At 45.6% G+C, this 23,274-nt stretch overlaps 1 protein-coding gene and 1 long non-coding RNA gene across 4 annotated transcripts in view; one reads left to right on the forward strand and one right to left on the reverse strand.

Annotated features, from left to right (window-relative positions):
* Positions 1–764: 764 nt before the first annotated feature.
* LOC142040784 (uncharacterized) lies at positions 765–21,820 on the reverse strand. 2 transcript variants are annotated; one of them, XR_012653300.1, is made up of 4 exons: positions 21,693–21,820; positions 13,241–13,338; positions 10,601–10,721; positions 765–1,249 (listed from the first exon to the last, which is right to left on the reverse strand). It is a non-coding gene; the product is annotated as an uncharacterized LOC142040784 (long non-coding RNA). The 2 variants fall into 2 exon arrangements; XR_012653299.1 differs by having other exon boundaries at positions 767–1,147.
* CD2AP (CD2 associated protein) overlaps positions 19,702–23,274 on the forward strand; it is a 100,498-nt gene continuing 96,925 nt past the window's right edge. Inside the window, exon 1 of one of the 2 annotated variants that reach the window (XM_075049012.1) lies at positions 19,702–20,086. In XM_075049012.1, coding sequence (XP_074905113.1) covers positions 20,071–20,086 — 16 coding nt within the window. In that variant the 5' untranslated portion in view covers positions 19,702–20,070. The remainder of the gene's footprint in view (positions 20,087–23,274) is intronic. The other variant, XM_075049009.1, reaches the window with a different exon arrangement.

Genomic DNA, 23,274 nt, shown 5'->3' on the forward strand with positions numbered 1-23,274 from the left:
TCACCTAAACACTAAATATCTGCTGCACCTTTTTGTTTGTGTGTTTAGTTTTCTCAGCCAGCTGAGATTGTGAGTCTTCACTTCCCCATTACAGCATCTCCTGGTATTGCAGTGCTTATATAAGCCTTACCAAAGAAAGCCTTATGTGTTATTATTTCTCCTGACACTCCAAATAAATTGTGTGACTCAAGGCACTGGTAGGACTTGTGGAGTGATTAAGAGCACCAGCATCGGAGCTGATATTGCCCTACAGCACCCCATTCAGAAAGATTTCAAGCAGCCCAAGCCCTGGCACACATCCCTGTGGCCTCGGGTGCAGGGCAGGATTGCTCCTCCTGACCTGGAAAGCAAAACAGCGGGACAGCACTGGGAGCGATGGTTACAGCCGTCCTGCTCCTGGAGGACCATGGCAAACACACGCAGCATCCCTGCCACCCCTCGTGGGACTGGGGGATGCGGTCCCTTGGTGGTGCAAGTGGGCATCACCGGGGAGAGCAAGAGGCGCACGGGGCTGCGGCGAGGAGCGGCAGGACCGGCCAGCCCCTGCCCACCCTGTCCTGGAGGGGAGAAGACAGGTTGGGTCTGCTGCTGATGATTAAAAATACCTTCTAATAGGGTCATGCTGGCACTGAAATAAGCATTCTGCCGCTCTAACTCATGGGCTTTTGGGGCTTAGGCAAACGACTTGATATGGCTTGTTCCCAGCCCGCTGTCTGCCCAGTGCCTTCCTGGCTGGTTTTCCTCCTACTGTAGCTGGTCTGCTCTGGATGCAAAGAAAGAAAAATGTGAGTAGAAAAGAGGGAGGGTGAGGCATACACACATTTCATTTTTTATGGGCCTTTCACTGTATTTCATATGTCTTTCCTATCATACACTGTGACATTAGCATATTCCCCAAAATGCCACCTAGGAAAGAAAACACATTAAGAAATAGCTTGACATAAAGAGTGAGGTGTCCTTCAACAGGGCTGACTGGGAATGTGTAAGGCAGCCTGCAGGCACAGGCATCCCTCTGTGCCCAGCCATCCTGGGAATCTCTGGGCTGCGGTGGCGAGATGCACCGGCTCCGCACTGCAGATCAAAGCAGCTCCCACTCTTCGGTTTTGTCTTATGTGATCCAGCTGCCACTTGCAAGCGAAGCTGATGCCTGGAAAGTAGGAAACATTTTTGCACGGAGGTGCTCCCCCGCCCCCTCCAGCTCTGCTTGCGCTGTGTGCTCTTCCTCCAATGCTTCAACGACTTGCCATTTCTAGGAAACCACAGGCAGACATACAGGAGACCATAATAATAATAATAATAATAATAATAATAATAATAATAAAGCTGAAGGCGGTTAGTGCTGGAATGCAGATAGCTCCTGGTTCTGGGAAGCTCCCTGGGCCAGGCACGTGAAGGCAACGGGAACCTGGGCAGACTGGTGAATGAATTTACCTTTCAGACACATGGACTTTGGGGCAAATATCACACATCCTTCACCGAGGAACTGCTGTTTATAACCTTAAACCGGGTGATTGATGGTCTCTGCTGGGAACAAAATACCTCTGCAATTGTAGCTGACAAGTTTGATACAGACAGACAAGACAACCCTTCTTATCCCCTATATTGTATATGGCTGTAGACCTGCTATGGCAGTTTGGGTGTGGAGCTCAGCCCGTAGAGGCAATCAGCCCCAAAGCGTACATGCCACTTTGTACCCTAAGCCTTACCCACCACTTGCGTGTGCCCTTCCCAGGGGAAAGGGGGTGGGATGCTCCAGAAGTAAACGTTTGGCCTGAGCACAGCCCTGGGGCTCTCCGGCTCCGGGCTCAAGTCCAACGCTGGAGCTGACCTGTTTCATGCTCTTGGGCAAATCCCTGCCACGGGGATAATCATGCCCGATGCCAGTCTCTGAGGGGAGCGCGGAGGCTTCATTAGCTGATGTTTAGGAAAGGCTTTGAGCAGGAAAAGTGTATTCAGCATTAAAAATGAATGAGCATCAGCGATGCCAAAAATGTGTGTGATAGAGAGAGGGAGAAAGACAGTATTGGAGGACAAAATGCTCAGGGAGCAAAGAGCTGGCCCAGACAGAGCAAAAGCTTCGCTAGTGCCCAGGCAGAGGGCATGGCTGCAGCGGTGGCCCCGGCACAGTGTCCTTCAGGCACCAGTGGCTCAACTGGCTTGTCCCACCTTGCCCTGGCACACGGAGCAGTGGAAATCTCTCATAATCCTCCTGGGGACGGGCAAGCGGGACATCTGCCAGCAGTGCTGTCATTCCATCATTTCCACATCCCAGTCCTGGGACTCGTTGGGCTGAAGACACCTCCCTTCCCCTGAGGAATGGGTAGTCCAGCAAACATCTCTTCCTTCCCTCCCCACCACTGCCCGGTCTTACAGCTCCAGGCTTTCCCTCCCTGCAGGCTTCCCGTCCTGAGGCCGAGACTCTGCCGTGCACAGGAGGACACTGTCAGATGAAAGCCATGGCTCAGGTTCACAATGAGCTAATAGAGGTGGTAGAGGAGAACGTTGGGTGACATTTGTGTCGCCACCATCATAGATCTGAGCTTGGCCTTGGGTCTGTAACAGGCTGAAGGGACTGAGTGAGTTTGAAGAAGCCCTTTGTCAGCTTATCTGGGCTGTTGGTCCTTCAGCTGGTCCTGGAGGACTCACCCATACTCCACGGCACTGGATTTCCCTCAAGAAAAGATGACCGGCAGCTTGTCAACTGTTTTGTGATGATTGTGTCCCAGTGCCTAGGAAATTCTGATGGAAACTAGCAGAGTATGGGATATACCTTATTACCCCTGGCTACTCCCCACCCGCTGCCCCTCGAACGCTGCCCATCAGTAGTTTCTCCTGACATTTGATTCTGTTTCACACTCACAAGTTTTGCAGTCTCTCCCGCAGTGTCTCCTTTTCTCTTTCCCCTGTCCTTCAGGCCATCCCATAGCAGCTTCTCCGACCACATCCCCCATATTACCAGTTTGCCACTTTGGTAGAGTCATTACTCATCATTCCCCGTTGCTGAGATTTTCTTCATTTCTTTAGGGTCTGCCTGGTTTTCACCTGCAGCCAACCTGACCTGGTGTTGTGGGAGCCTATTTTCAGCTGCATCCAGAAGTTGCTCTTTCTACATTGTCATAAGAAGGGAAAGATCCCAAACTTTCCCATGTTGGTGGATGGTCACGGCAGGTTCTACCCAGGCGTGGAGAGCATGGGAGCATGTATGTCCTTCTCCTGTCCGCAGCATTGCTTTTACCTGCACACAAGCTCTGCAGTGTGTTCCTCTCTGGCTAAAATCACTATCATCACTATACCTGATGCTTCCTCATCATTTCACCTAAAAACCACCACTCTGAGGGGGGTGCATGCAGCCTGAGGGACACCTATACTGCCCAGAGATAGGGGAACCTCAAACCACACTAAACCTCCACTCATTTTGAGTTTTCCATCCTAGTACTCATGACTTGAGCTGTTCAAGTCAGCATGCTTGGGCTGGAGCAGCTCTTAAAGTGCAGGAGACCTTAACTCACCGATGGGACAGGCTGTAGAGCTGCGTGATGGCCACACGCAGGCACAAGCAAGAGGTTGGATGTGGAGCTGGTGGGAAGGGGGAATGGGACGTGCCTGCCCCTTGTAGAGGCAGCCCACTGAAGGCATATGCCAGCTGTGCAACTGTGTCCTCAATCCAGCTCACCAGAACGATGTTAGCCAGTGAACCCTATGGAAATCAGCAGGCGTTGGGCATCTGAATGTCTGGGGAAATCTTCATGGCCATACAGGATGTCTTGGCAAAGTGGGATCTTCCCTGGTGGGGGTTAATAATGAAACAGCTAGGCTGTCCTTCCAGTCTGGGAGCAAAGATGGGGATGGCTGAGGCCACACTGAGGAACGACAGTCATACAACAACTCCGGCTACCTTGAAATGGGAATACAGGCCTCTACCTATCAGGTTCATCAAGCAGATCTGCTTTTACAGGATCTGTAACAAAATTATTGAGCATTCAGCAGGTCCCATACAAGAAACAGCCCTCTGAAGCCTGCCTCATTCCTCCTCCCACTTCTCCTGAGACTAAATGCCATCCTCGGTCCAAACCAGGAGGATGGACCTTCCTTGGCTACCAGAGCAGGTCAGCATGGAGGTCGCGCCACAGGGAACCTCAACTCTCTGGGCTTTCGTTGCATTTGCGGTGACGTTAGTTCAGGCTTTGCTGTGAAGAGCTGCGTGTGAAAAGACATGGGAAGGGGGAAGTTTCCTACAGCTGAGAGCCTGAATGCAGCCATGACTGAGGAGGCAAACCTGCTGACTCATCCAGTTTCCCTGCTGCTCTTCAGGCTCCATCTCACACCACAGGGAACCTGCTCGCAACCCTGTCCAGAGCACTCCTCCGTGGAGCTCGTCCCGTCCCTCCTAGGCACCTCAGCTCTTGGCCAGTGGAGACACAGAGGCTCTCTCTGCAGCTCCAGCAGAGTTCCCAAAGGCTTGGATGGGAAAGGACCTTATAACCCTTCTCTTCCCAGCCCTCCAGCAAAAAACATCTTTGATCTCTTGAGTATTACTACTATATCTCCCTTGTGATGTGGTTCTGTGAGAGGGAAGGAAATGTCCTTTGGTCCCAGTACCCAGGTGAAGGTATGGCTCTCATGCACACATGCTAAAAGTACACTGTGCCTCGTGCTCCCGGGGAAATGAGGACACTTCCTACTCTCTCCCCGAGGAGCACAGCTGAACCGCTTGCAGTGAAAGTACTGCCAAGCTTCCCAGATGATCCGCGTGTCACTTCCCACGTCTCTGGAGTAGCAGCTCTGACATCAAGTTAACAAGTGCTGCCAGCACGCCAGGAGCAGTCACCCTTTTTGATGTTTTTCCAAACCGAATCCTAGCTTTGAGCCCCTTTGAACTGGTGACCCACCACTACTGTAGAGCAGTGAGGTGGAGCAAACTATATGAAACCCAGGGCAGTTATAGTAGGGACGAGAAGAACCTCTGGAGCAAGTCCTTGGACTCATGTTTCACATCACAGTGGGTGCCCACAGCAGTGGGATCTGCAGAATATTGGTGCTATAGGATCCAGGTAGGATTGAGCACAAGGTACAGCAGGACAACAAGGTTGTGCTGTAATCAGAATTTCTGCTCGAAAGCAGCTTTCCCACTGACAGCACTGGGTGCAGCCTTACACAACCATAATTTTCCCAGTTAGCCCACTCCTTATCAAAGGGGAGGGGAAGGAAGGGAAAAGGAATGAGAACCGTTTGATATTTCTCATATAAGGGAGAGAGATTCAGAGGATGGACATTGGCCATGGGGCTTCAAAGACACGTCTTCAAGTTTCTTCTTTATGATAAACATCATGTGTGACCCTTGGCAAATCATAAACTCACATTCTGTTGGAACATCTAGTTTGATTTCTTGTTTGACACTGAATGATAACATGTAACCAGCTCCTCCTGTTGAGTTCAACAGCTTGTGTTTGACTAAAGCACAGATTTCCCATCTGTTCTTCAGCCTCAGTCCTTTTTGCTGCAAAGTTGCACCGCGAGCTGGTACAGATGATCCCCCTAAATCCCTCAAATCCTTTTCTAGGATATAGCCAGCCTATAGGCACTGGCTGTGTCCCTCATTCCCCAGTATATCCCACTGCATGGAGTGATATTCATCCTATGCTGGAAGAGATACAGGCCATAGTACAACTGTTCTATCACTGCAGTTACTGATCATCCCACCAACCTTTCTGCAATCCCCACCTTTTACCAGCAATGATATTTATTTTTGCCCTCAAACTAGTGGCAGAGTTGAACAGTACTGGAATTAGCAGCTCTCCCTCCAATTTCCAGTTAAGGAAACTAAATATTTTATTTTGCCTGGAGCTATCTGCACCTTTTCAGGCTAACTAGGCATTGCACAGGTTATTCCTTTTGGTAGGCCTGGATTATCCCACGCCCCGTGAGGCTCTGACATGTGGGCTACTGCCCTATAGCAGCCCCTCTGTGGGGAGACCTCAAGAAGAGATCATCTTGTCTTTAACAGAAGAAGGGAAGGAAGCTGCTGGGAGCAATGCAATAGAAGGATATGGAAAGTCTTGGGCTTTGGCTTAGTGTAAGACCTTGTTGTCCTTTCCTACAACCTTGCTTCTTGCTTTGCTGGAAAATGGGCACAGTGTTCCCTAAAATTGGCACAGTGGTCCCTCCATGTCTCAGCAACCAGAGACACGACAGAGGGCAGGTAAGAGGGCTGGCGATGTCAGGACAGACAGGGAAGCCTGATTTCCTTAATATTAGGCTGGGATTTGCAGAGTTGTTTTCATGTGGAATTGGAGGCAAACCTCAAACAACATTAACGAAACCAAAATCCTGCACAGTTTTGTTTTGGAAACAGAGCAATTTTTGAAGGCGAATCAGGCATCCAAGATACCTGGCAGCATTTAGGTAAAAGTAACCAGATTCCCAGTGATCTCAGGGCTGCTCAGGGGAGGAGGAGTTGCCAAGACAGACCATGGCAAATGCCTCTGTTCAATACAATGGGTATGTGGAGAATTGATACTGATTCTAGTATTTGTTATTTTATTACGGAGAGCCTCTGAATTTGATGTCGGATTTTGAAGAAGGTCAATGATAGAGGTCATTGAGAGGGGAAGGAGGGCTAGTAGGAAAGCAAATGACCAATTTCATACCCTTCAAGGGGGCTTAGCCAGGCCCACCTCAAATTACTGTGAGGCTGGCAGAGCACATAGGTGCAGACAAGGCTGGGAATGAGACCTGAATTGATGAACAAACATTTCTTTCAGAGGTGGCTTTTTTCTTTCATTCCCACACTCAGGGGCAGCCAGCCCGTATGGCCATACAGCCAGAAATCCCCCACCCACATCACTCCCCTCATTGCTGAGGGTCTTTCCGAGATGCGTCTTGTTCCGACCATCCAACACATGCAGGAGTTGCCGTAAGCACAAACCTGAAATCCAGCTCTGCCCTGCACACCACCACCCCTGCCTCTGCTCCTCCACCCCACGGGCCCTTGTTGTGCACAACTCAGGGTATCCCGATGCTAATTTGAGGCTGGGGGCTACTGCCAGGAGTAAATGTCACTGGTTAAATAGGGACAGGGGTTCTACTGCTAAGAGAAGCAGCTCCGAAGGCCCTTTGCTTCTCCATATCAGAATTTAAAATTGCAGCCGTGCAGGGGTATGCTGGTACTGCTCAGCGATGAAGGAGCTGCTGTATTCCCTGCTGCCACGTACCAGCAGGCCGATGTGAAGATGGTGCTTAGGGAGGGAGATATCTTAAGGAAAGTAGAGGCTCAGCTGAGCTTTTGATTACAGATTTCAGCCCTTGAGTGATAACACAGTCAGGGTCTTGAGACAAATCGCTGTGTCAAAGTTTTTAGACATAGGCTATTATCCTTTAGGACTGCTCCGAAACACCTCTTGGGGGCTAATAAAGATCATAATTCCAAAATGGTGGAACCCATTGCACAGCAGGGTAAAGTAGGCATTAATACGTTAAAGCCTAGTCATCAAACACACCGTTCATTCAAAAATGCCTGAGAGACTTTACGAGTCAGCCCAGCCTGGGATACTTTTGGGATGCCTTTGTATGCCACCCCAGGCCCCAATACTGAGAGCAAGACTCCTTCTTGTTGCCAAGAGTCATGAAGGCATCCTTAGGTCCTCCAAAGTTTTTAGTCCCCCCCCAGGTTGGCCCTTTACATGGCATCAAGCATCTTCCTTGTGCAACCTTCATCCTGTTCCATCCTGCCCAAGCTGAATGAGTAATGATAAAACTCAGCAAGGAGGCCAGTTCCTGTTTGCTTTTATTTTCGATTAACAAGACTGAGCCTGGGCAGATGGGGCCCAGTGCTGGGTTTGGCCATGGTGCTAGCGTGGAGCCTGAAAAAGCAAAGGCAAACCAGTGGTTTGCAGCTCAGCTCAGGAGGAAGGAGACAGGGGCCAGAGAAAGAGGAAAGGAGTGACTGGAGGACACGTGGAGAGACAGCCGAGGAGATGGACGGGGAGGGAGGAACTGCTGTTCTTTTCTAAGGCTGCTATCCACTAAAGCACTGCCCTAGCACTGTGCAGTGCTGTCCTGGTTTGAGTTACAGGGTTGCTGAGCTCTGCCTTATTCCTCCTACACAGCCTGATCGAATGGTGCAGGGATGTCTCCTTCCCTGTGCTCAGGGATGAGGAAATAAGGAAAAAAGGTCAAGGACTGCAGGGTGCCGACAGCCCCGGGCAGCCCCCGCGGCAGCAGGTTGCACATGGCTTGGGCAGCCCTTTCAGAGCTACGGGGCTCCTCCAGAGGAGACGTTGGGGCCTTTTGCAAATTGTTTGGTAAAAGCTAGAAATCAGAGCAGCCATTGAAGTCCCCTGGGTGATTGCTGACACAGGCGACTTGCCCAAATGACAACTGCACTCAGGGGTTGGACCTCCTGGGACGTATCCTGCGATCTGGGCTCTCGTGACACACGAGCTCTGCCCGATGCAGCCATGGTGCCTGACGCTGCCCTTGTGTCACCCCGCTGTGACCATGCCTCCTGCAAAAGCAGAGCAGGTGGGACAGAAGGGAAGGCACCTGGTGCCTTTCTTGCTCTAGTTCACAGCTTCACATTTCCACCGAGCTGGTCCGCGAAGGTGGGTTTGCACAAAGATGCTCGTACTGCAGCGCGGCCCAGCCAAGGTACGGACACAGGTTCTGCGCAGTCAGATCTGTTTGGGGAGCTGCAGCTCCGGTGAGGACGTGGGGCTGAGTCGAAAAGCAGGGCAAAGACTCTGTAGATGGATGCAGCTATTTTTTCAACTCTTGTGAGCTGGAGCTCTTTACGTTTCCATTCCAAATCGTGCTACGCAGTGCCTGTGAGACATCCCCCCGGAGAAGCTGACCCTGCTGAACGCTGGACTGTGTTGGGCAGGTGGCAATAGGCAAAGCGTGGCATGTTCTGTGCGCTGGGCAGGCTGTGCCAGCTTCCCTGAAGGAATGGCTTTCAGCCGGGAAAGCGCTGTCTGTCCAAATGAGCACACTCTTGCCTTGATTCGCCTGGAATGTGTCAAGGGACACAAAACTCAGCATTGCTGCGAGACAACATTATGATTTCCATTTTGAAACATCATCCCTTTCAGTTTTGTCTTATAAGACTCTTCTTTGCCTTTTCTCTGACCTTGAGGTTGCCTGGTGTGCTAAGGCCACATCCATCCTATTACACTTTTACCCTTTAAAGGGGTGGGTGCATCCAGTTTGTGGCTAGGGATGGACCCTGTGTTGGGTTATGTCCTGAATCCTCCCTGGGAATGGCTTGGACAGAGCCAGGGCCAAATTTGTGCCTAGGACTGTCCCACCAAGATAACCATACTGGCAATGGAGCACCAGTGGCCGGACATTGCACTCGTACAGATGTGGCCTTTGTGTCCCTTTTTGGTACGAGGAACACTGCCACCAAGCAAGCTTCTTCTCTGGCACCTCAAGAGTAAGGATTTTCTTTTGAAGAAATTCAAGTGGGAAAGCTTCTCACTTCACTTCTCCATGGCTTTGATCTTCATAAATGCAAGCACTCAGACACAGGGAAAATAAATAGAAAAGTGGAACTAGTGGGAGGAAAGGCAATAAAGGCAATAAAATTAAAAACAGCAAAATATTGATGACAGTCTTGTAGTGTCAGTTTAAGGTGAGGTCCCAGCTGTGGAACTGCTCTGCACAGGCAGAACAACATGTGCCCCCTGGGGAGGGAAGGTCTCTGAAGGGGCTCAGCGTGGGAAGGGTGGACTTTTCAGCCTGGATCTGATGACATGGCTATGCTACCAGTTCAGAGGCAACCTCCTTCAGATCAGTTCTATGTGTTTCAACCACCTGAGAAAAAAAATTCCGTGCTTCTTCAGTACATGACAGTGTAGAAATGGCGTCATCGACTACCTGAGCAACATCAGAGACCTCTTTTAATCATATCCTCTGTGGTAAAGGAGAGGACACAAAATACTGTTACAGGTGTAGTACCAGAATTTTAGAGAACAAGCCCATCTTTTTAGATAGCAGGTAAAGCTGCAAGCCCTTATGCCCAGCCTGGATGCTACTGTGTAGGTAATGATCTGTTTACATGATTTAAACTCCCCAGGCTCCCCAGTCTTGCCGCCCATGACAAATCTTCCTGCTATCTCCATAGCAATGTGCTGCAAAGGGCTCTAGCTGGAAAGGATGCACCTTTTCCCTGACTGTTCCAAGCCTGTGCTGTTCAGATTTCCATAAGAGTGCTTTTTAAATTGGCTTGCATCCCCAACCTAAATGTATTATCTCTAAAATGCAATTTTTGACTGTGCACGGTCACAAGAGAGAAACGCCAGTGAAACCGAGTTGCCAGAGAGAGGAAAAAAAGTCAAGCAGATTGGACCTCTGGAGGCTTCCAGCATCAGGCGTGGAAACGAGATGATAAAACACTCTGTTCTGAGTCGTATTTTCTGCAGTATGTTAGATGGCAGCTACTGACTTAACCTGTTCGGTGCCTGATGGCACACCACAGCTCACTCTGTCCGCTGCCGGCAGAGATGCGATGCAGCATGTGTCGACGTATGCGAGGTGGCCGGGCTGCAGGGCTGCCTGCGCAGGTCCGCTGGGGCTGCGGGAGCTGTCGTACTGGTGTACTCACCCAGCTAATGTCACCGGAGTTCAGCCAAAGGCATCGGAGAAGAGCCGAGATGGGGTACGACTGACCGACCGTGTGCTCATCGTGGGCTGGACCTCCGGAGAGAACAGGGTGGGATGGATGTCTGTCAGAAAAGAACAAGGTCAGGGTGGGAAAGATGTCAGAAAGAACAAGGGTTAGAGAAAACCCGTGGTTTTTTGCAGGTTTTGGGCCACCTCAATTTTTTCCCAGCCAGAAAGCAAGAACTGCAGAAGGAAGGGCACACAGCCAGGCTCCCACTCGTCTTGAGCCCCAGCTGCCTCCACGGCGCAATGGTTAAGCGGGCAACACTATGGCTTGCAGAGCCATCTACTGACAGAGGAATGCAGGACAAGGAATTATTTTTTTTCCCCCCAATGTGTAGGTTTTTTCTAACTTTGTCCATGCAATTGAGGGGTTTCTTGAAGTATGGGAAGTATGGCCGGTATAGAAGTATGGGCAGTATGGCCGGTATAGTCTGGCTCTTGCACACAACTCAGCAGAGGAACTGTTTTACTCTGTCAGTCTGATATCTGCTCTTTTCTATAAGAAATGGTCAAATATTGCCCCATTTTTAGATACAGATCTGTGCTGCAAGACAAAGAAGGAAGAAATGAAAATTATTTTGAAGTATCCTTGGAAATTAGGAGGCAGACCCTTCCCTTCTTAAATAGGAGCTCTGCTTGAAAATCATGATACTGTAAAATAATACATATGTGGATGCAGACCTCTAAGTCAGTCAAGGACACAGCAGTGTCAGGAGTGAGAGGGACGAGCTGAACAGAGGTGTGCTGAGGCCACAGGGCTGCGGATCCTGAGTTACCGGCAAGGCAGGGGTACATCTGCTCTAACAAACTTTCTTTCCATGCAGACACCCCTCCTCAGGCAGGTTTTTTATCTGCTGTAAATGTACACAAGCCCCAGCACTTTTGTTTTACATCAGAGGTTGTATGGATAGAGGGCTGGATCTCTGCCACTCCACCTTCTCTCTGATAGCTGTAGAAACAAACCTTTTCTGCCTGACTTGAGTCTGCAAAACAGAGTGCATGTTTATGCCCTGACAATACCAACTTCTTTTATTTGTGTGTGAAGAGCAGGCTTTAGAATAGGTACGATTCCTCTTTTCAAAGTGCTCCATGCCTCTGGGGTAGAAATGCACCTTTTCTTTAAAACTGTAAACAGATGCTGCGATTCTTAGGTTTGCATGGAAAGCAGAGCTTACAGCAGTCTAGAAATATGAAATCCTACCACACTAAAATGCATCACGGCATTTTTGGTAGGGAAAACTGTATTTTTTCCAAAACATTTTATTTCATCTTCTATTTTAACGTAAGGTAAAATGAGAATGAACTGCATGGCTTGATACTACATGAAAGCATTGAAATTTTCTCCTTGCAGAATACTGGTGATCATGGGTAAGACCAAACTTCGAGATGCAAATGCCTTCACAAAATGGAGTTTCTGACCACAGATCAATTTTGTCATCGTCTGACTTGGTGAAGAGCTGCTTTTGTGGCAAAATGTAGATGCTTCAGCACCACATTAGCATGATGGAGCTTGAGGATCATAGAATCATAGAATGATTTGGGTTGGAAGGAACCTTTAAACATCACCTAGGCCAACCCACCTGCCATGGGCAGGGAAATTTTTCACTAGATCAGGTTGCTCAAAGTCCCATCCAACCTGACCTTGAACCTTAGGATGACTGTCGCTCTAGTGACTGCTGTAGTTGGCACTCATCATGTCCCAGATGAGCATCTATGGATGGCCCATCACCTCTCTGCTCCCACCCTGGCCCATCCCACTAGTTCCAGCTGTCTTCTGATTTTTTCATGCTCTTTTGAGACTCACTGCCTTCCAATTTTACTTGACTGAATTATACCAGAACATATATATTAGAAAGAAGATTTCAAAATGACATCAACTTGTAAAATTTAATTTCTAGAATTGCATTTGCATGTGCAAGCATTTACACTAAAAACATGTATGATGCAAACTTTACCATCAGCTGTCAGCATAGCTCAAATTCTTCTGCACCACTGGCATATGTAGATGGTATGTATAGTAGATATTATTTTTTATATCATCTAATCCCTAAAAAAAGGATTTTACTAGTGTGTTATCCCTTATGACAGGAATATCAAATATATGGCTGGAGAACAATCCACGCAGACTTTGTACAAAATGTGACACAGATATTTTGTTAAAAATTTCAAATTAAGAACGAGTCTTGTGAAATTTCACTTTGGCATTTAGTGAGGAAAAACAAGGCCAAGGCTTGATACAATGTATTTTTTTTTAAATTATTTTCTCCCCTTTTGCAATTATGCAGTGAACTCATTATTTCAACCATGCTGCTGAAATGAATCAGAACACACACCTGCCAACATCTCCTGCTGAAACACAGGGGGCTGAAGTGAGCATAGTTTAAAACTGGTTTAATCTGAACACTGACTAGTTTTTTTCCCTGTGGACACACAGTGTTGATTCATCCTTTATTAGTTCTGCCCTCTTCAGCACATCATTCATTAGTTGTATAATTCCCTATGAACTTTGCTCCAGTACAGAGAATGGCTTTCCAGGAATGTAGGCTCTAGCATGGCTCTTCACGCTTCCAAACTTTACCTTTCTTTATTGACGTAAATTAGATCAGCTTTATTCTTCCCCTCCAGCAAACTTCCCATCCAGGCTATTTCCTTCGTTTGCTGACAATTCAGTTTACTCTGAAAGAAACATGTTCATTCATGGACTTTCCCTGAAGTAATAAGGAATGTGTAAGAACATTCATGCAATTATTTCAGACTAAGCTTGTATAAAGACAAAACTCAAAGATTTGCAGAAAAGACTATGCCCTGTGCTTCATGAACATATTATACAGACATGCGGCATATAGTAAAAGTGAGCACACCTACCTTGTATAATTTAGAAAATATCTACTTTACAGGAATGGTGATTGAATAGTTAAGAATTTAAAGACTATTCAGATTAGAGCTGTTGCCAAGGGACTCGGCATTAGTCAGCTGAAGCTCAACAATCCTGTCAACTCCAGCTGCTGCACACCCTGTATGAGCATCATGTAGGGATATGGCTTCTACCAGAAAGGAGGAGCAGTTCCATACAACACCCGTAGTGTGTGCGTGTGTGTGCGCGCACTTAAGTACCTGTACATGTAAGACCAATTGCTAGCATGACTGAATAGTCCTTTTCCCCCATGAACACAAGTGCTAATGCTATCAGCTAGCCACAATACAGAAGAATAGCCACATCGCTGAGCAGCCCACCTCTCTGCTCTGAGACTGGACCACATCTGGCTGGAGACATTGGCTTTGTGATCCTGATCCACACGGAGTAGCTGTAGTTAGAAAATAAAGCTCAGCTACTCTCATGAGCCACCCCAGAGCATGGGCAAAGAAGGAGAACAGAGTAGGGCCATGAGGAGCCCAAGATTTTCCTGCTCCTTCTGCATCATTTCTCTGTCTCGGGAGGTTCTCAGTGTCAGCCAAGGCTGACTTTGTCTGTGATGAATTCGAGGATGGGCTGCATGGTGGCAATGGATGGGGACTCATGAGGTAAGTTTTGTCTGTGATTAATAGCACTCAGGGCTTGGAAAGTGATAAAATTTCAATGTTCCTGGTCATGTTTGATTCCAAAAAGCACAGGGATTTATTTCCATCAGATGATGGAAATCTGGCAGTTAAAGAGTTAGCATGGACAGCTCTAAGATATTTCGTGCCAGAGCTGCCACGCAGGTGGGAAATGATGGCTGGCTAGCAGTGAATCCTGCGACCAGAGAGGAGGAATCACTTTTCTTGGCTCAGCCCACGTGGAGGTGCTACAGACTCGGGAACAGACCAGCTCACCCAGAGCAGAGACAGACCGTATGCAGAGACCCAGCACTGCAAGTTATTACTAGTTATTTTTTTAACAGGATTTTTTTTTTTCTGTGAAACATTAGAATACTTACATTTTATCCTTTCCCATATTTATTTTGTAATGATGCATCCAAAAAGAAAAGGAAGTATTAGCTGGTGTTCTTTGCCTCAAATAATATACTTGTAAAACCTCACAAGCAATTCATATCTGATTAAAGTTGGGCAAAACATCTTTTCCCCTAACTTCAGACCTGCCTTTGTATTATGCTTCTCATAAAGGAAAACGTTTGTTATGAACAATAAAAGGAAAGTCCCACTTTCCTGTGAATAGCTGTAACATCAAACCTCAGCCTTTAATATAATGGGTTCTTATTCTCTCCCTGGACTAAAGGGCAGCCTGAGTGAAACATTCCCAAGAAGAGATGGGCAAAAAAATCCCCTAGAAACAATAAAAAAATTTCCCAAACAACCAAACACTCAGCCTCTGTCTTGTGCCAAAGCTCTCTGCTTTGCTTTCTACTTGACTGCCTGCCAAGAAATGAAAAGATTATCCAAAAGCAAGACACAGGATCCTTTCCCCTGGGCCAGGGCTTTCACGGGGAAAGAAGAGATCAAGCAGATGGAAAAAAGAAACAGAATTTCTTTTGTAAAAAGCAAGGGGAGAAAGATGTGTAATATAGATGAGAAAATGTGAGAGATGGATGACACACTGAGTGAAAGGGAAGATGCAGTCATTTTTACCATCATGTAAAGATTAATTAAATCATGTTCTGATGGGGGCACTGATGGCGACTCCATCTGTGGCTCTTTGACTCACTGTATCGCTTTGTCTCAGTTTATTGTCTGCAAGACAGGAAGAAAGAAATCTACCTGCATTGCTGAACTGTGAGAAATCAGTTAATAATTGAAGATAATTTTAAAGATGGGAAGTGTCCAGCATTAAAATTGGTTGTGGGTAAATATCAGGTGGCTCAAACTTTGCCCTCAGCTCACATAGGCAGCCAAAGCATCTGGGCTTTTTACATTTTTGCTTGTTAGTAAAAATATTTTACAACAGGCTCACTTTGTGTTTTGAATCATGCTTAGAGAAATGTTACAAAAATTACTGTCAAAACTCTCAATTCTGTTTAAACAAAAACACTTTAAACAGTAGAAATGAAAGATAACAAAAACCCCCAGTATTAAGGAAACACTTCAGAACTGTCAAAATACTGTTTCCTGGTTAGGGTGGGAAACAGGTAAACATGCAGAAAATACATGGGTTTAGGTTTATCCAACCTTAACCAGAGCAGCTGTTTATTCATAATGTTAGGTTTCAGGTATTCAAACAGACTAAAAATATGCTTTAAATAGTCAAAATGTTCATCTCTCTCATGTTTATTAATAATCCTGGAGCAAAGTACTACTTTCACCATTAGCAATTAACCTTGAGTCTTATATTTTCTTTCAACAACTAAGTTGCCATTACATCACAGTAGATGCAATATTCCTTTTCCTTTTACTGCACTTACCTGGCATCTCCCTGCTGACTTTGCACACGCTGAAAATAGTCAGTGATTTTACTGTGTGAGAGAGAAACACTCATGTCTTGTTTTACTGAGGCTCAGGATAGCAACTTCACCTCCCTGGATGTAACGAGGAGTTTCATCAGGAGCTCAAGGGGAACAGGACTAGTTGTCCACTTGAAAAAGAATATAGAAGTGATATAATTGCAAAAAATCTGTGGTATTTTGCTTAAATGATATTTGCTTGGTATTATCTAACAGACAAAAGCTAAGCTACTGCGCTCTGTGACAGAAGTCCTGTATCAAATGGATTTTGGCATAATGTAGATACTGACTGTATTCCTATGACTAGTATAATCCTAGGGACAAAAAGAAGAGCAGAATAAGATACAACAAGGAAATGGAATGAAGAATAACATGAGGACATTCTCCAAAGATATGAAATATGAAAGAGTTAGTCCACCATGTGATGGGAAAGAAGAAATAATAATGGGTGACAGGTTTAATGCCTTTTTTCCTTCAGTAGTCACTTCAGAAAAAGGAATTTTATTTAAAATGCTTAAGTAGCTGGTGTAAGCAGGATGAGACGTTAGTGATCATCCTTGAGAAGGTGGTAAGGACATATGAGGTTCCAGGGCATGGGAGAAGAGCAAGCACAGCGAGTATTTTCAAAAAGGAAGGAAGGGAGGTATGTAGGAATTGTCACTAATCAGTCTGACTGAATTTTCTAAAAAAATATCGAAACAGTGCTTGTAAAATGCAGAAAACTTCTAATTAATAACAGTCAAGGCAGGTTTGTAAAGAATCAATTTGTTCAACCAATCAATGTATGGCATGTAAGATGTTGAAATAATCTTTCCACTCTAGGTAGTATTGCTAAGGCTGCAGGTGGAATAAGTGTGCTTGGTTTGAGAAAAACACTTCAGAAAAGATGTAGACAATTAATCCTTTTCTAGAAACTTCTAGACAATTCTAGAAAAGAGAACAGATGGAGAAGATTGTAACAACCTTTATATGTACAAGAAGACTTCTGAAAAGAGGAAAAGAACTTTTCTTCCTGTATGCTGTGAAGGGACATAAAATAATCAGCTTAAATTACAGAAATTACACTTGCACTAACGTTTTGAAGTCCCAAGTGACTGAACTGTTCCAGCTTGCGTTCACTGTAATAAATTCTGTCCTGTTTCTCACTGCAAACTAGTCAAAGACCTGCTCTACAATAACTGATTTGTTTACGCTAAATGCTCTCCTTTGTTGGAAGCTGATCTGGCAAAAATCATTATGTTATACCTCAAACAGTGAGTCACTGAGCTTCCTCTTTAGGAGGACAAATGAGACATGGTTCACAATAAACTACAAATAATCCCCACGGATCATAAGTTCTGATTGTTGGAAATCCTTGCAGACAACCATTTAAAAAATTTTTTCCTCACTACAGAGGCTCCTTCTGAATAATAAAAAGTGGTACAGAACCAGGGTATCCATACTGTATTGCTGCTGGTAGAAGAATATCTTCCTACAAGCGCTCCACCATCTGGGGAAAAGCTCTTCTCTTGGAACTGTGCACAAGAGGGTAGAAAATGGCAGAAATAGGGGTAGGGTAGTAGTCTGGAAATCTAAAGATCTTGGCTTGCTTTCCACAGCATGTTACTAAGACAGATCCGCAAAGGCAGGTGGTAGCAACTGATGCTTCAGGAGCAGAATTCACAATGCCCAAATTTTCCCTGTGCTAAATGGGGAAGTTTCCAGACCAACGCTGGGATTGTAACCACCAGCAGGATGCTCACGACGAGGGTAAGAGCTGCCTGAAGGTCTCTCTGCTCTTTACCAAATGGTGGCTGTATAGATTCATGTGAAAAGCCAGCAGGCAGTTTCCTAAGGCTCCCCAGTCCCAAATAAAGACCACCCCAGTCAGAAAAAGTGTTTTGGTTGCATGCAGTATATGTTTATGGGCCCATAAGGGCCTTAACAAAGGTAGAGGAGGAGTCTCTGCTGAGATGAGCTAGTTAATTAGAGTATGGTAAGATGGGAATTCAAAGCATTTCAGGAAAAAATCGCAACTCTAATATGAAGTCTTCCTCCTAGGCAAGAGATCTGGGCAGTGGGGTTCTTACAAAAGGCAGGCATTGCCTTCAGCTGTGTACGGGGGAACACAACATTGTAGTGTATGTTACACAGCCAGAGAGAATCAGCCCTGCCAAAGTTTGCCTAATTTCTAAATTCTAAGTAGTCCTTGGCCAAAAATTAGGTCCAGAGAGGTTTAATCCAGACAAGTGTTTACTGTAAAACATGTGAGTAATCCTGGAATTCACATGTACCAGGTTCCCACTGAAAACGCTAAAAGCTCAGAAGCAGGCTGTGTACTTCAGATGTCCTCCTCAGTGCCAGTGAGGCTTTGCATTTTTTAAACATCATAATTTTAACTGAGCTTGCTCTGGCATGGAGCTCCTGGTAGTTAATTTTAGATTGTGCCACTGTGAACAGAAATGTGCTGTTCTGATGCAGCATGTGTGCAGTGTAGATATGGGGCAATTTACTGCTGTGGCCTATTGCCATATCACAATATTATTATCCCTTGGGAGGGAAACAGCATAGATTTATGACTTGCTTGAGTTCTTTGTTTTCGTTATTTTTTCCTGCCAGATTATTTTTAGTGCAAAATTGTTCCAAATTATGTCGAGAACAGGAGAAGCTGAACTAAAACCGTGATCGGAAATGCTGCTGTGTATGAAGGATGTTTCTGTAGATAACAAGAACCAGTGATATGTTGTATTGCATAACCCTAAAGAAATCTCTAGAAAGCAATATGTTACCTCTATTATCTTCAGACAGTCTCTCACTGAACCTGTGTGAAGAAGCAGCTCCACTGACTGTCAATTTTAGCAGCCGCAGGATCAGATGCTTTGAAGTAAAATAGCCACTTTCAAGAAAAAACACATCTCTCTGTAAGTACCTAAGCTAGCTGACACAGTCCCTCCTCTTCCACTGCTTTTGAAGAATACACAATATTGAAATCCTTAAATCACTTGCAGGCTTGTGTACTCTGTTCAAGATATTTTACATCTCCCTAAGCCATTTGCTTTCACAGACAGAACCATGGTGTTTCTCAGAAATTAATTAACAAATTCACAACCTCTTTTGGGTGGCTTAAGAAATAGCAGCATGGATGAATGCTCCACTGATACGGTTTTAATGTTGAGCTGTCAAGAGGTACAGGTACCTGACAGTTCCTGAAGCCTAATTATGGAGCACATCTTTCTCTGTTGTCGTCTGCCTGCTCCAAAGAGACAGCTGTGTTTCCTTCCCTTTAATGAAAGAGTGCTGCAATAATAGCTTGCAAATATTTTATCTCTGGAAGCAATTATTATTTTGTTTTAAGAGCTGAGCTAACACTAGAGACATGTTTATTCCCCAAGTAGACACCCTATATTTGAGCTATCAAATTTCTTGTTACTATTTTTAAACCAGTGTTGTGCAGTTGTGAATGCAAATTGCTTCATCTGCTACAGAAACCACCCTAATTTTTTAATGAATTAACAAAAGGGGAGTTGAGGGAGAGGTTTCAAGAGCAAAAATTTATGTTGGGAAACCACCTCGATTCCAAATTAAATCAGAAATGTGTGATGCTGCCAGAAAGTCCCAAAGCCATAATGAGCTGTATAATGCTCACAGCCCCTCTGCTCCCCTCCCACTCCGCTTTCCGTCTCTATTCCTCTGTGCTCCTGCTCGCTCCACAGCCAGGAGCTTTCTGTCTCCTGTGGAACAGCGACAGCAGCACCCACGGCCAGGGCTGGGACACGCTGGCCTCCACTGGCACTGCCTAATCCTTGCTATAGCACTGTAAATCTTAATCAAAAATGAGCTGTACAGACTAGGGCCAGTCTCACTTAGTCTGCTTTTGTGAGTGGCCTCAGCAGGGTTTTGTCCTCGGTTAATCATTGCCCCAGGCTCTTATGACAGTGATTGCTCATTTGGTGGAGGTCACCATTGCAAGTGTCTGCTGGCAGGAGTCTGAGTCACAGGCAGAGTCAAATTCAAGGGAAGTTGTTCTTTTCTGAATACAAGAGAGCTGAGGAACATGCAAGATGGACAAGGTAAGTGATTTCCATTTTTTTTCCAGGCTGCAGTTATTTTTACTTCCTTTCCTGGGGGAAGCAGGGTGTCAAATTCCTTCTCTAGCAGTTATGAACTGTAGGTAGTTGTGTTCAGGGCTATCTGTACAAGAAGTAATACAACACCTTTGAGAAGTAGCAGGCAGCCTTATATCCTCAATGGGTGATATTGTCTGAATTTTGTGAAGTGATATCCCCTTCCCCCTCAAAAATACTGTGCTACAACTGGACGCTGTGACACTGTAAACCTGCGCACCAGTCTGATTTGGGCCTGTGTGGGGTTTGTCTCTCTCCTTCATCAGCTCTCTGCAGATGACCTGGTCTCCTGAAGGAGATGCAGGACCAGAGTAGGCTGCAGGCTAGCAGAGTGTGGGAAGGGTTAGAATCACCTCCTCACTGCCACCACCCTTATACATTCAAGGTCAGGTTGGATGGGGCTTTCAGCAACCTGATCTAGTCGAAGATGTCCCTACTCATTGCAGGGAGGTTGGACTAGGTGACCTTTAAATGTCCCTTCCAACCTTCCAAAGCATTCTGTGATTCTGTGGTTCTAATATCAACCCAGTACAGCCCTCTCCCTCCATCCTTCCTTTGCTCCTTCCCCTGCTTGGATCCCCCCCAGCCTCTTTTTGCACCATTGCTCTTGTCTGCTTTGGCATTTTGGTGAAGAAAGGAAAAAGGACAGCAGATGGAAAATGGGGGTGCAGCTCCTCTCCCGTCCCTGGGCCTGCCTGGAGCAGAAAGCCGGTGCAAGTAATACAGCCCTGGTTCTGTTTTCTTCCTCCACTGGGGGAGCTTAGGATCCTATCACACAATAAAAGTACAAAACTGCTTCATTGCTCCAAAAAGCCATGTAAGAATATAAAGCCAGTTTTTGCACAATCAAAATCAACGAGAGGTCTTCCCGCTAAATTCAAAGACAGCAGGATCAAGTCTGTACGAATAAAATGGGAGCTCCAACATCAAAGTCAGGCAAAGAAAGAGCACAGCATGAGCTCATGGGATTGTTTACTATGTAACATGCTCTCCACATTTTTTATACCTTTTGCTTGGATCTCATTTTCCTTTGAACTCCAGACAACGTGCACATTTAGGCCCAAACCCATTCCCACTAAAATAAGTGGATGTTTTCTTACTAACTACAATGCAGATTAGATCAATTCTTTAATCTCATGTTTTCCTCTTGAACACTATAATCAACAATTTTATGCTCAGTTGGATATAAAATGAACTCAGGCAAATTAGCTTTATTTCAGAATGTTGCATATTCTACACTAATTTTGCTGGGAATATGCCAGGGTCTTCTCATCCATAAAGGTGGACATTGGCCAGCTCTAAACGCGAAAACTGCACAGCTACTTTACTGTGAAAATATTGGGTGAGGTGGGAGCATACACTATTTTGATAGATACTAAAGAGATGCTACACTTATAGGTACTTTTTCCCTGGGACAAATCAACAGCACAACACAGGGTATACTGGTGAATCTGATTAAGCGTCATTAGAAGAAAAATTTGCTCAAGATAACATTTTAACAATCTGAAAAAACCCAACAATTTAAAAACCCTTGATAACGTGAACCACTCACAGTTACTGTTCCAGTTACTCTCTGCCTGTCAGCGTCTGCCTCAGTCCTCTCCTATCAGCAGTGTTTTCTTTGAGCACATGTATAGCGTATGGTAACAGTCAGAGCTCTTCTATCTTGTAAAATAAAGGTCTCAAAAGTAATGGGAAGCTTGTGAATAGGTCCTCGTGATACTGGAAGGGAGACAGACGCATTATGTAATTTACAGGAAGTGCTTTTGGCAGCTTTGTGACTACAATTTCTATAAATATCTGTTGTAGAAAAAACACAGGGACACAAAAGAAGCTTTGTCAGAAAAACAACAATACACTGTCGTAGGGAAATAATGTTACTAGACTTTGCAAGAAGAACTACACTCCGAGGCTGTTGGTTTATATTTTGAAGGAGGAACCTACAGCCTCCAGATCCTACTGGGCTAAACTCTGCTTTTCTAAAATCTGCCTGTGGCTGGATCCCTCTTGTTTGAGTAAGTCCTTTTGATTCTCTACCTGGGCTGAATTAGCATTGTTTTCTTGTACTTCTTGGAATAAAGTTTGGTCCTGGGCAGAATTGTGGCCCGATGTCATCTCCCACAATTTGGACTCAAAGTTTTTGGGGGACGGGTGTTGCTTTCACAGCGCTTAGCACAGCTGCAGCCTTTTGCCAACAGCCAAGTAAATCATGAAAGTACTATCGGCTCTTCTGCAATACTTCTGGAAGGCCCTGGTTGGCAGCCATAAGGGCTGGCTTTGATTATCTCTGAAGGTCTGTCGTGAAGATTGGTTTGAGCCCCAGCCCAGACACCTGGGAAAACTTTCTTTCCCATCACAATAATGAATCACAGCGTTTGAAATAATAGTAATTTATTAAAGGTGGAGAAGAAAAGATAAACACAATAGCATGTAATGACTGGTGCACTTTTCCCAAAGTCAAACAATAACCAAAGCAAAACAATTTGAAGTCTTCCTCTATAATTCCATGGCAAGCAAACTGCAGGTTGGTTTGTGTCTCCAGCACTAATACCCCAGTGGCAGCCTGTGGGCCCCATCTCTCCTCCCAGGACAAAAAAGCTGATGCCTCAAGTCTGAACTGCCCTTCAGCCAACCTGAGCTCCTTTTCTCTTCTGACTCCTCTAGCAAGCTGTCCATTTTTGACCATTATTCCTCCTCTTCAGTGATTCCTACCCCAAGACCCAATTTTCCCAAAGGATCCTCTTAACTATGGTTCCTTCTCTCTCTTTTTTAAATAGGTACTTTCATGCCCTAAAGCTACAAACTATGTGAAAGATCAGACAGACCAGTCACTCCAGGCCTGTTTTGGCTTCGTTGATTGGCTCAGGGGTTTTTTTGTATTATAGTAACTGTGTAATTTCCTCTGCTTTCACATGCCTTTTTTTTTTTTTAACAGAAATGCTACAAATATGAAAAACTTAAAGGAAAATCCAACATCTTTCATATGCCTGCCTCAAACATGAGCATTAATCCATTTCCCTAGGTCCCTTCCCTGCTACCTTCCAGGCTGCCACCCTTTTAGAGCTTTCTGGATGGGGTTCCCCTTCTCCTTTAGACCTCAACCACCATCAGGCTTATGGTTCAGAGGCTTAGGT

The sequence above is a fragment of the Buteo buteo genome, chromosome 17 (assembly GCF_964188355.1).
Source record: "Buteo buteo chromosome 17, bButBut1.hap1.1, whole genome shotgun sequence".
Taxonomy (NCBI): domain Eukaryota; kingdom Metazoa; phylum Chordata; class Aves; order Accipitriformes; family Accipitridae; genus Buteo; species Buteo buteo.